This window comes from Perca flavescens, chromosome 5 (assembly GCF_004354835.1).
Source record: "Perca flavescens isolate YP-PL-M2 chromosome 5, PFLA_1.0, whole genome shotgun sequence".
Classification (NCBI taxonomy): domain Eukaryota; kingdom Metazoa; phylum Chordata; class Actinopteri; order Perciformes; family Percidae; genus Perca; species Perca flavescens.
Genome location: NC_041335.1, coordinates 31,091,169 through 31,104,519, shown reverse-complemented (window position 1 = coordinate 31,104,519; position 13,351 = coordinate 31,091,169). Strand labels below are relative to the sequence as shown.

The 13,351-nt window shown below is 41.1% G+C and overlaps 1 protein-coding gene across 1 annotated transcript in view; it reads right to left on the bottom strand.

Annotated features, from left to right (window-relative positions):
* Positions 1-13,351, bottom strand: part of wdfy3 (WD repeat and FYVE domain containing 3) — a 122,110-nt gene that overhangs the window by 82,762 nt on the left and 25,997 nt on the right. Inside the window, exons 5-11 of the mRNA XM_028579180.1 lie at positions 10,739-10,822; positions 10,592-10,669; positions 9,553-9,745; positions 8,105-8,291; positions 7,860-8,026; positions 2,885-3,364; positions 718-828 (exon numbers count right to left, since the gene is read on the bottom strand). Coding sequence (XP_028434981.1) covers positions 718-828; positions 2,885-3,364; positions 7,860-8,026; positions 8,105-8,291; positions 9,553-9,745; positions 10,592-10,669; positions 10,739-10,822 — 1,300 coding nt within the window. The remainder of the gene's footprint in view (positions 1-717; positions 829-2,884; positions 3,365-7,859; positions 8,027-8,104; positions 8,292-9,552; positions 9,746-10,591; positions 10,670-10,738; positions 10,823-13,351) is intronic.

The window sequence follows — 13,351 nt, the reverse complement described above, 5'->3', positions numbered from 1 at the left end:
CAACGTGGCTTTTCAAGAGACATCATTACCTCCACCAGGGAGGTTGTGTTTTTGGTTGAGTTGGTTCATTTGTTTGCCTGTCAGCAGGATTACGGAAAAACTACTGGCCCGATCTTTTATGAAATTTGGTGGAAGGGTATATCACGGGCAAAGGAAGAACCCATTACGTTTTGGAGCAGATCTGAATCACGGGACAGATACGCAAATTATTTTTCACTTTCACTCATTAACATTGCAAGACAGGGCATGCCCTTGGCGGAGTCTGCGCTTTCTGAGGGCTCTTCTAGTCAAGTAAGTGTTTGAAATAAATGCCTTGAATCCCAGTGTACTGTAGCTTTGGAGCTTTATGTGCCCCCTCTGCTGTGCAAATTTTTGCACAATCCAAATTTCCAGAGACAGAAAGCGGATTCCTTTAAAGTGATGTCAATTTCCTTCCAGGCTTTTTTCTTGTTGTTACTATTAATTGAATTGAGACTTTCAGAAAGTCCTGTTAATTATTACAATAACCAAAAACGTCTTTATGCTGTATTAATCTATAATGAGTATCATTACTGTCACCACATCATTCAAAAATATCATCAGCCTGCATTTGATACGCAATTGAAGACCTTTTCGACACCATGAATCTTGTGTATGACAAAGTGTGCAAATGCCTGAAAGAGAGAGTGTGTGTATGCGTGCGTGCGTGTGTGCGTGTGCGTGCGTGAGTTTGTTTACCTGCATTAGTGTTGGTGGTGTTAGAGCCCTGCAGGAGCACAGTCAGTGTCTCCATCACCAGCCAGGCCGACTGCTTCTGCTCCTCTGCTACTGGGTTGTTTTTACAGTCAGCTAAAGATAGAGGGGGAACAAAGCGAGAGGAGAGAGGTTGGCATTCAGACGACATCATGACTGCATTAAATGCACACGGTGAGCCAGTAACTGATGAGATAATAAGGGCATGCGCTTTACCGTATCATACTGCTGTAACACAATAATAAAACAGAATTTAATTTATCCAATTTAAATCATCCGACAACTGTATTTGAAGAAATATACATTTTTGGCCATAGTGGGTTTATAATATTTGTGTATAATCAACTCAGTGCATCTCAGGTCAAGGCCGGTAGTTTTTGTTTTTTAAGCTTGGATTTTACGCCAGTTGCTGCCAATTATGACTTTGGCTTCTTGTGGGTTCAGTCACTACTGGATGTTTGTTGATTTGATTCCATATGCATTTACAGATAAGATATATGATTAAGTGATTGGTGTATTTTTCCTTAGCACTACTATTTAAATCATTCAAAACTGAGTACCAATTATATCAAAAGAGCAACTTAACATCAGCTAAAAAAAAAAAACTCGTTTTTGCTGACCTTCAGTGGTTTAACTTCTTATCTTTCTGCGGTTTAGGAGTGTAGTCCAGGGTGTGTAAGTGTGTAACAACCTGGTGTTAAGTTAGTCTTTTAACTCCCCTTAACAGATTTATGAATTGTAAACTGTAGGGTTATTAGGAGTTTCTTTGCATTTGGCAAGCATTTACAGCATTAAATCCCATTTTATGTTTCGTCAATGATGATCTCTACTGTTAGTTTGGATCACTAAATTCTCTTTGGACTGCTGCTGCTATGGCAAGTGACTCAAGTCCCTGTTCTGTCTGTAGCCCACTTGAAGAGTAGTTGTTACAAATAAAATCAAGAAGCTGTGATCAATGCAGCAGCCCTTAAACAGTCCACTCATTTTCAGTAATCACAAACACCCCGTTTACACGTACATGGTTATTTTGAAAAATGGAGACACTGCCCTTCGTTTAAACGCAAACGGAGAATTTGCCTCTGAAAACAATTCTTTCTAAAAACTCCAGTCAGAGTGGAGATTTTGAAAAACTTTGTTTGCACGTTTGCATGTAAACTGAGACAAACAGAGGTTTAGGCCATAGATGGTATATAAACTGGACCAACAGATCCCGTTGCTCTGGACGGAGACCAGTGAAGGATATTAGAAGCACTTTTCCATTGGGCGCTGAGCGTTACTGTGCAGCCTCCAACTGAGCTTGAAAACGTAGATGTGACGTGAGCAACCTGTCTGAAAGTTGTAAGTCTTCTGGTAGCTGTGCCAAGAAAAATCTCAATCATTCCCAATCATTCAGAGACGGAGAGCGTAGGTATATGTAAGGAGATAACATGGGAACAGGCTAATTATTGCTAACTAAAATGCTAGTTAACATTAGTAATTAAACCTAAACAGCTAATGTAAGTCGAAACTGCCTGCGAGCTTCTCCTGTACTATACGGTAATTCCTCTACTGTACGACAGTAAGTCGTGTGGTTATGACACAATCGTTAGCCTATTTTTACAAAAACGTCTGCTACGGAGCCATAACGTGAGGTACAAGGTAATGGAGCCTTTTATACATAGTCGTGTTTGATTAGAAATAGACAATGGACAAATAGAGTCTTTAAACGTTCAGATGTAAAGTTATTTGCTGTCAAAGTGACGTCAAAATGAATGGCAGTCAATGGAATGCTAACGGGAGGTGATCGTTTTGTAGCATCAAAATGGCGCCATAGGAGGTTCGAGTTCTGAAGCGAAATGTACCCCCTTGGTTTTGGCAGCCGAGGAAGTAAGGAAGAGAAGAGAGAGGAAGTGTTTTGTTGCTGTTGTTGCTATTTTCGGGATTCTGATTGGCTAACGTGGGCTTGAGCTTCTCGTTACACTGCCACCTATAGGTTTGGCGTGCTCGGCATTGACAGGATATATACACAGGTTACTTGTAAACGAGCACTTTTCTGAAAACTGACAGCTGTGAACGATGTTATATTTGGAAACAGAGAGGTTGAAATGTCCCTTTATGAAAATAGCCGGCCACGTGTAAACGTAGCAAAAAGCAGGGGGGAAAACAACCTCACCTTGGTCATTATTGTGTGGTTGCTGCTGCGTGGCCGGGTCTTTGAGCAAGGCAGCGTACTTGTGCAGCAGGTTGACCAGCACCTCGAGCAGGCCGACCTCCCGCAGAACGTCGCTGAACACCGGGTCGTGCCTGGACAGCTTCAGCAGCGTCCGGACAGCAGTGATTGTGCAGGCGTGAGACGAGCTCGACTTGAGCAGCACGCTGACACTGAATAGCTCTTTGCACGGCACGTAGTTGAGGCTGAAGACGACAAACTCAAGGAGCTCAAAATACTTGGTCTGGGCCTCGGGGAGCTTGGCCACACGCTCTGCAAACTGCGACAGGGTGTGCTGCGACTCCAGGATGAAGTAGTTGGCCGGCTCGGAGGAGTAGATGTTTCCGATGGCGTCCAGTAGCATGGATGCCAGACGGTTTGTTTTAGCCTTCAGGAAGGCGTTCTGAAGCACCGAAAAGGCCTGGATATTACGCACTGTGTGGCCTGGAAGAGAGGAGGAGAGAGGACAGATTTGAGAGACAATTCATTAAACTGCAGGTAACCAAAACAATAATTTACTTCTCCTTACCTTCTCACTGGCAAAATAAATCTAACCAAGAGTCAGAGAAATCTATGATTGGATGGGTTTCTCAACTAATTTGTTTGACTCTTGGTTAGATTTGCTTTGTATATTGTATGCATTTGGTCTAAAGATACTAATTATTAAGTATCAAGACAAAAAAAAGAGACCAAACATTAACAGAGTGGACAGATGGAGGCAGATGACATCTACATTACTCAAGACTCAGACCTACATAGGATTCAGCTGACCTTACTCCAGCAGTACAGAAACTGCTTTCTTGGCCTTGAAACCTCAGTGGCTAAAGGGACAGCAGATATCCGAGACCACGCCTGATGTGACATAAGATGGGACCTAAATGCCTCGAAGGTTCATAAAACCTAAAGAGCAGCAACTGCAGGAGGAGTGACGCTGAGAACAATGATCTCATGCAGAAGCACTGCTAGTATGGTGGGAAAATATGTATCCTTTCACAGCTTTTCACAGTATTTAGTGCAGTATTTGTTTAAAGGAAACCCAAGACCCAGTTACGTGCTTTAATCTGACAAAACAACAAAAAAAGGTACACTGTGTAGGAATTTCTCCCATCTAGCGGTGAAATTGTATTTTGTAACAGTGCTCTCTAGCACCTCGCTTTTTCAAATGCGTGTTGCAACTACGGTAGCTGTTATGTACCAAGTAGCCATGACAACATGTCTTCCAATTTTCGTTTTTTTTGGCGACGAGGATTCCTTCTCCTGTGGCTCGGCATAAGTATGATCCTCCATTATGAACTGAAGTGCAGTGCAGGCTTTCAAATTTGCCGGGGCAGTGACAAGCGCCTCTCACTGATCTCCTTCTCCGTTTCAGCTGGTTTCAGTCACGTGACGCTGGCTCTGAACGAAAACGCGTTGTGGATTAGCTAGACAGGTAGGCTAGTGCTTTATGTCCCTCTCAGCCATTATAGTTTTTCAAAATGGTGGAACGACATGGAAGCCTCTTTGGACTTGCCCGTCCAATGTAAATACAGATAAGAAATTCTTCGCTTACGAGGATAAGTCAGATCATTGGCAGAGGTAATTTTACACCAATGAGGACATATTTATGAATGAAGACATTGATTTTAGCTAATAAATTACTTAAAACACAGTGTACCTTTAATAGGGCAGCAACATCAAGTCAGGAGAAAGTGTAGCACAGTGGTTGAACTGGTCTCATTTGTGGTAATGCTCCTTCAACATAATCCCTTATGATAGACATCCCTTTGTCATACAGTTCTGTTGTTTAATGATAAATGTTTGCAGTTTGCTTTGTCAACTTGGTGTTGGAGTAATAAAGCATTACGGGAGAAAAAAAAAAGAAAATCTGTATTTTATTTCAAAATTGTCCTTAGCTCTGTGAAATTTAAGTTCCATGTGTTTTTATGAAAAAACTATAGAGAATCTTAAAATGTTTAAAAGGTGGCGGTATGCCCATAATGTAGGACTGAAAGGACGGATGTTATCGCTGAACTACACTACACGCATAATCTGACCTCCATTTTGGGGTTGAAAATTTAACATAAAACCACAAACTATGACTAACACACAGAGTAACACACAACATGAAAAGTGACACTGACGTGTGTCACCACACACACACACACACACACACACACACACACACACACACACACACACACACACACACACACACACACACACACACACACACACACACACACACACACACACACACACACACACACACACACACACACACACACACACACACAGCGATTAACTGACTGTGGCGGGCTAATTAGGCGTGTGGGGGACCCTCATACCATGATGGCTTCTGGTAATGACTTTGCACACAGCTGGAGCTGTCATCAGGTGGGTAAACACAAGTGTGCATTTGTGTGAGTGTCGCTCTGTTCTCGGCTCGGCTTTGTTAGCGTCGTGGTGTACGAGGTTAGAAAACTGATAATTTTGTGCGGATGTGTTCCTTTTCTAACAGGGAGCTGGCAACAGTGTTTCGCCATGGGGCAGAGGTGACAAGCCAAGTTACAACACGGTACAGTCACATGGAAACATTTCAGCATGTGTGCTTTCTTAAAACTAAAACATTTACCCAAAACAAAGTCTTAATATTTAACACTGGCAAAGCCAGACTGAAACATAACCAGGTCAAAGAAAATGGAGTAAAACATCTTATTGGTACTTAACAATAATACAAAATAAAATAAATGAGTAAGTAAGAAGACTAACACATAAATAGATGACTAAATAAAGGACTGAATGAAAGTCAAAGGAAGAACTTAGTTTTCTTTTGATTTTTATGTCACACTACTTTTTTCTTCCCCCCCACTTCCTCCGGCTACCATATTATAGTATATTATAAAAGGCACTATAATATTTGGAACAAATGCATTATTTTCATTATCAATTAATCTGAGGTTTATGTTTATGCCTAAATGAATTATTTCCCAAATATAACTCCAGAAAGCATCGTTAATACTCATAATAAGCTTAAAGATATAAGCAGTTTCAAAAGTGATCCCTCTAATACGTGTAGCTACATCCACTTAGCAGAGATGTTTTTTTTTTTTTCTAACAAGAAACCAAGATTTGGTTGATCAAGGGATGGGAATAAAATCTTTTTTACATAATTAATAGGTGTAAAACTATGGAAATAATGTATGTCAATTTAAATATTAACATGCACATTGTGGGCATCATCTTGATTGGGCCGTTTATTATTTAATTTATTTAGTTGTATCTTTATCTGTTTTCTTTACAACAAAGGTTTTATTACCATATATGGTAACACTTTACTTGAAGGTATCTACATAAGAGTGACATGACACTGTCATGACATGAATCCTAACCACAGAAAACCAAATGACACTTACTAAAAGAAGCGTTATGTCATAAACGTTTATGACTGTTTATAATGTTTATGACCCGTTCATGACAGTGTCATGTCACTCTTATGTAGATACCTTCAAGTAAAGTGTAACCCCATATATCTCACTTACCCTTGTGTAAACATGATCACATGCACTCCCTTTTGGATTCTACCGCGTGATTACATACAATTATAAAGGAAACATGAGTGCAATTTAATTATTTGAGATATAAGGTAGATCTGGCTGCCGTATACCGTTGAGCATGTTTCTTTAATGACAAACTGTAAAAAGACAGAAGGTCATGTTGGACGGGTTTCTACTAAAGCATCTCTGGACTCCAAAGAGCCCATTTGTATGCAGGAGGCCTCAGGCTTTCATCTCCAGCAGTGTGACAGGCGGCAGAGTTGCCATGGTGTCTGTCAACAGGTTAAGCTTACTGGAATCAGCCAAGCGTCAAAGTAATTTCAGGGATTAAGATCTGAGGGGGAGATACGGCTGGGGTGTACATGAAGATTTTTCCACAAGTAATTCCTCTCTTGTTTCAGGGCTTTGGGCAAACCGAGTTGGTGGGATTGTGTAGATTTAAGAGGCGAGCCTGTGATCAGAAAACCACTGAGTTGTAACCTGGATGGGGAAAGGAGAGAACATCTTTAACTCCCTTAACATTACCGTTAAAGTGTCCATGAATCCTTCGTTGGGTGACGATTTTAGCAAAGAGAGAGAGGCGCTTTACTAATTCTTTTCAGTGAGGGTTTTTGTGCGTTGCCTTTTTGCTTTGAGTGTCCTTGAATTTCACTACAAAATTAACAACGTTTTTATTTCTCTTCTTCTCTGGTATATCTGATGGCTCTCGGGCCCCACCCATTGGTTTCTACTGCGGACAGAAATCTTTAGAAACTGATATATCACAAAAATATACTTATTATGCTAGCGCTACTGAGTGTTGGCAGCAGCAGGACAGTGTATGTGGGATATCAATAGTCCAAAGTTGGTTTTCGATCCCAACAAATAGTTGTCAAGACATTTTACTCAGAACCAGACATTTCAATCCACTAGTAATGTCTTGAGTGTATAAAAGGAGTACTGTACAGCTGACAGAGCTGAGATATTGCATGCAACATGCAAGGAAGGACAAAGGCACAGGCAAATCAGAAATGAAGAAGTGAGATTACCTTCTGACAGGTTTGCCTTATTTGAATCTAATTCAATTAAAGGCATTCCACTCAGGTCAGTCAGATAATTCTCTTTACACAGAATTGTCAGTTAAAAGAAAGTGGCGGCAATAGACAGAGATGATTATGTTTAATTTCATTATGTAGAAGACACTGATCCTCAAATACCTTTCAATCATCACGTTTTCTTTTTGCTAATTATTTCTGTAACTGAGCATTAAATGTCAAGTCTGCCCCAGGACTGCCCAATCAAAGGATGTGACTAGTACACCAATATTCCTTTACCTCTAAAGTTTGCTAGTTGTGGAAAAAAATGATTCAGATGATGAATTTAAGGATTAAGGAAGGAACTAGACACAGTTGCAAGCATTAACACACCTTTCCCAGAAGGCTGCGGGAGAACAAAGCCAGGCAGCAGGAAGGGAGCTCCGGTTGTCAGGCCGGCAGGTTTCAGCTCCGTCACCCCATAAGTTGTCAGACAGGTGACCAGGTTAACAAGGTCCTTTAGTGCATCTTTCGATTCGTCCTCCTTGGCCTGTTCCAGTCTGGATACAGACAAAGAAGCATGTATAAATGTTCAACAGACACCCTCAAGGATCTTAGTGTGTAGCTATAGGTCGTACCTGAGCATGAGTTCGCAGAGGAAGGCGTAACCCTGGCACATTCGGAAATCGTCCAGCAGGGTCTGGGACACGTCGCTGGAGTCCTTGAGGAAGCAGGAGAGGCCGGCGAACATCTCCACAATCTCCGACGGTGACAGATCATCCGACTGCTGCATGTTCTGAACACATGTACCCAGGCATTCCTTCTCTGTAGATGGAGGGGTTGGGGGGCAGAAGGGGTAAACAGATTGAAATGAACGTGTGACAGAATGTATAGAAATTATTTTGTACAAGCAGGCTGTGATCTCTTTTATTCTTTGTATTAAAAGGGTGAATTTTAAAACTGCATGATGAAATCTGGCAAACCAAGTGTTCTGTGATCATTTGAAAACCAGACCTGTTTTAATTATTAAGCATATTTGCTCTAGGCTCACTTTCATCATGGTTCTACAAAATAGAAGTGTCTAAACAGGAGCTAAAAAGAGGCTGGCTCTCTGCTGGCAACCTCCTCACACACCTACACATATACAATGGTACTTTTCTTGATGAAATCACCATAGAGCTTTCAGTGGCTAGAATGCATGGCGCGAGTGAGAGAGCTATTTCACAGTGGGCTGGTGCATATGATAAGATAAAGGAGCTAGTGAAATGAGGATGTTTGTTTTCTGTCTATGCTTGTAATGTATGATGCTGTATTGCTTTAACTTCTCCTGAGATCTTGGTGGTTGCCACTGGGAAGGGTATGTGGAGAGTGAATCAAATGTTCTCAACTGTTATGTATCCCATGCACTGTCTGTGTACTGTGTATGTGTGTTTTTCTTGCTCTCTTTAAGAATTTGATTACAAAAAAAATAGAAAAGTGGAAAGCAGCTCTGCTACATTTTTGTCTAAAAGTGAAATGCTTATTAGCTAAACAGCAAATTCAGCACACATCAACTTTATTCACTTCTGGAAATCAGTGCTGCAGGTTGATGATGGGAACCAAAAAAGCAGCAGCTGCAATCATTGCATTGTTAAGTCTCACAACAAATTTTGCAACCCTAAAAGAACTTTAATTAGCCAAAATGACAAACTGAAAATTCACTGGAATTATTTGTTATTTGTGAGATTTAATAATTAGTTTGCTTTGCCAGTATTCTCAGTGCATTTTTTCATACTTTGATTTGTGCATGCGCTAATTTGGTTGGATCTGCAGATTCAAGTATATAGCTCCTCTATGTAGGTTACACTCCATTTTCCATTTTCCGATTTTTCATGTGGGCATATGCATGTCGGATAAACTCCAGATGTGGGTTGGATGACTGGATCTTCAATGTATCTTGGGTGGGCTTATAATTAAATGTACAAATAGACAATTTGTTCGACCCTAATTAAATCGTCTAGGATGCATTTTAATATTGTATGTGAATAACCGATAAACCCCCATACGTTAACACAGACGTGCTACACATAATGCACATTTGTATTACCGTGTATGTATTTGACCACGTTGACGCTCAGGCCGTGTCGGGAGATGGTGGTCAGCACCTCCCCCGCGCTCCTCCTCCAGGGCAGGTTGTGGGGGGGACACCAGGAGGTGATGGCACTGAACAGCAGCTGGAGGTCGTCCTTTTGGGCCAGCTCTTCAGCCGGAGACACAAAGGTGCAGAGCTTCACCAGGATCTGCAAGAGTGGAAAGGGCAGTAAAATGACTCCAGTCGAAGGAAACGCCCTGAAAATGAGCTGATCAAACTACTGCTGGAAAAAAACTGTCTCACGCACAGTCAAGCCCATCATTAATATGTGAAAATGCAAAGAATTCAGGGACTAAGGTCATAAAGGCAGTGGAGAAAATGAAGACAGACACACACACACACACACACACACACACACACACACACACACACACACACACACACACACACACACACACACACACACACACACACACACACACACACACACACACACACACACACACACACACACACACACACACACACCATTATTTTAGTAAGAGATCCAGCGATCCTTTTATATCAGCGCAACTGTGGATTTAAAATATCAATAACCATCTAATAATCTGCTGATGCAGAGTACTGATTCTCCACATGCACAAGACTTAAGTTACTGCTTAATCAACAACAAATGGTTCGCTTTGTGAGATATGTTTTTTATTTTTATATTATATATATATATATATATATATATATATATATATATATATATATATATATATATATATATATATATATATAGAAAAGGGCAGAAAATAAAGTAGTGTCTATATTTTATGACAAATGTTCATAATATAATGATAATTTGAGAGTTTTCAAGCTAGACGAGACTATTCAAATACATAAATGGTGAAGTTTTCTTAATATTATTTAAATTAATAAATTCCTCTTTATATAAGTGCTTTGAAATTAAAGTTAACTGGTGGCTGTGGTAGAAGTAGAAACTGAATATGTTTCTAGCGGTGGATTGAATGAACCAGTAATACAGTAACCTGTCCAGTTCTCTTCTTACCTGGACGAAGACTTTCTGGAGCAGCGCTCTGCGGTCAGACAGGGGCAGCTCCTGCTGGGTGTGGCCCTGGCCTGGGGTCTTCTCCTGGCTGGGCGGTGGTGGCGGTGGGGGTGGGGCCTGCGGGGTGGGGCCTAATGGGGCCTCGGCCATGTGAGGCAGGTCGAAGAACAGGTACAGACATTTTACCAGCGTGGAGGGTACCGACATGGTCGTCATGCAGTCCACCGTTTTCTGGTGGGTGGAGAGATGAAATGGGAAGGAGTACAAAACAGATTGTAAATTATAAAAAATTTATTCATTTCAGAGCTACTAAAAATAATTGTGTTGAGATGTACACATAATTTTTAAACCATCTGCTCTGGGGAAGGTTTTCAGTAGCTTGTATCATCCCATGCATCAAGATCAAAATATTGCCTGGCCTTAACTGCAGAACATCTACTGAACACATAAAGATGAAAATCTTTTCGTTTTACTGCAAGTTTGGTAAATGGGTATCTTTGTTGTTGTGTTACGAGTCATTGTTGTGTGAAAAAAACAGAAGTAGCTGTGAGGGCTTCGTGTGTGTTTTTTCATCATGGCAAGAAAAACGACTGGAGAAAGAGATGGGGTTCTTGCTCACTGAGGCGGATGATTCAGATAATCAAATGCTGCACACACACACACACACACACACACACACACACACACACACACACACACACACACACACACACACACACACACACACACACACACACACACACACACACACACACACACACACACACACACACACACACACACACACACACACATTATCTTGTTCCTTCTTTCACTTACACACATGAGCTCTCATATAAGACAACAGAGACACAGAGACACACACACACACACTGACTGGTTGAGATGACCCTCCCATTTACTTTAGCTCTGTCTGCACCACAGAGAGAAGGCGGACTCACAAGGATTAATAACAGAGCACAGGTGTGTGTGTGTATGTGTGTATTTACAGGCTGTGACAGACATACTGGTCCTGCTGCAGCTTCAAGGTCAAGGTTACTGGGAGCAGTCAATCAAGAGAAAACCAGAAGGGAAGTATATTTTATTGTGTGTGTGTGTGTGTGTGTGTGTGTGTGTGTGTGTGTGTGTGTTTAAGAGAAAAAGGGAGAGATAAGACATAAAGGAAAAAAAGACAGAAACAAAGAAAGAGAAAGCACGTCAAGAAGAGAAAAGTGTGTGTGTGTGTGTGTGTGTGTGTGTGTGTGTGTGTGTGTGTGTGTGTGTGTGTGTGTGTGTGTGTGTGTGTGTGTGTTTCAAAGTGAGAGACAACCATACTGGGAATGCAGAGTGTTAAGGGCATCCTATAAAAGAAGAAGCCAGTGTGGAGGAAGAGACACAGCTTCAAACAAAATTATTGCTGTTTTAACATCCGAGGAGGTGAGGGGAGGGGGGAGACAGGAGGTGAGAGGGAGAGACAGCATTAAAGAGAGGGGGTTGACGTCATGTTTATGGGAGGCCAGCTACCAGGAGAGTCCTTTGTTTTACTGTCTGAGATACTAGAGGAAAGGAATGCAAATCCATTAAACCCAGTTACTCTTGCACACAAACGCAGAACACAGAAACACACACAGACAGTGAGCCACCCGGCACAATTCTTTTTCATGTCAGTTTGTGCGATATCAAACAGTTATGCAGCGGTATAATGAAACTGTTGCCTGGCTATCAGAATGACAGAAGCAGGTTGGGAGTTTTCCAGTAACAGAAGAGTGCTGGTAAATATTGGCTGTGGTTGGGTACATTTATTTACTCAATCGGACACTCATTTAGGCCAAGAAAAAGCAGCCCCTCATTACTTTAAATGAGGCCACTGCGTTGGCACAACTTGTATGTCCAGCAAAAAAACACAGTCAACCAAAAATGTGTACATTTCTGTTAGAATGCTTTGTAATGTGAACGGCATAATTCTACTGCAGAAACATCAATGACAATAAGTTGATCATCTGAACACTGAATTGTGGTTTGTGGTACATTTCGGCTGCAAATTTGTGAAAATTGTGAAAGCTTCCACATTTGTCGTTTTAAAAATTTGCTGTTTTCCATCTCTAGCCGGAAATAAAAACCTCTTACACACAGAAACTTTATGGCAGCTGCAACTGAATTTGGTTTGAAATAATAATAATAATAAAGCACTGGGTTGAGGCACAAGCACTATATCTTAGATCATCTGCAATATATGGCAGCAGGGTTAACATCTGAGCATCACCAGTTCAAACACTGAAGTTCTGAGCTTTGAGAATGAATAATGAGCAAAAAAAACAAGACTAACAGAAAACTTCATTGCAGTGACATGCTAGCGGTTTAAATCCTCAAGTGTTTGAGGTTTGCTGTGGGCAACCGGGAGGCCACTTCAGACAAGTGTGAGTTAAAGCAAAAATAAACATTGGTTTCTATTCCCTGACAGTAGAGGGTTTGCTTTCTGCAGACTTTTACACATAAAAGCCTGAATGTGTGTATTTTCAAATTGCTGCAAACACAGCAAGCAGTGGCAATATAATGTCCCCCCCTTGAGGCATTTACACTTCAACTTTTTGGCATTAATACTGCAGAGAACCCGGTTTTGAAAACAATGCAGCAGAAACAAACTAGTATCGACACAAACTGTACTATATCTCATCTTACACAAAGGTTACCCTTAAAGGTGAAATAAATGTGTACATAGCAGTGCTTGAGTAAACCTAAAGCGAAAGACTTCTACAATGGATACGGTTGTGTGTGTGTGTT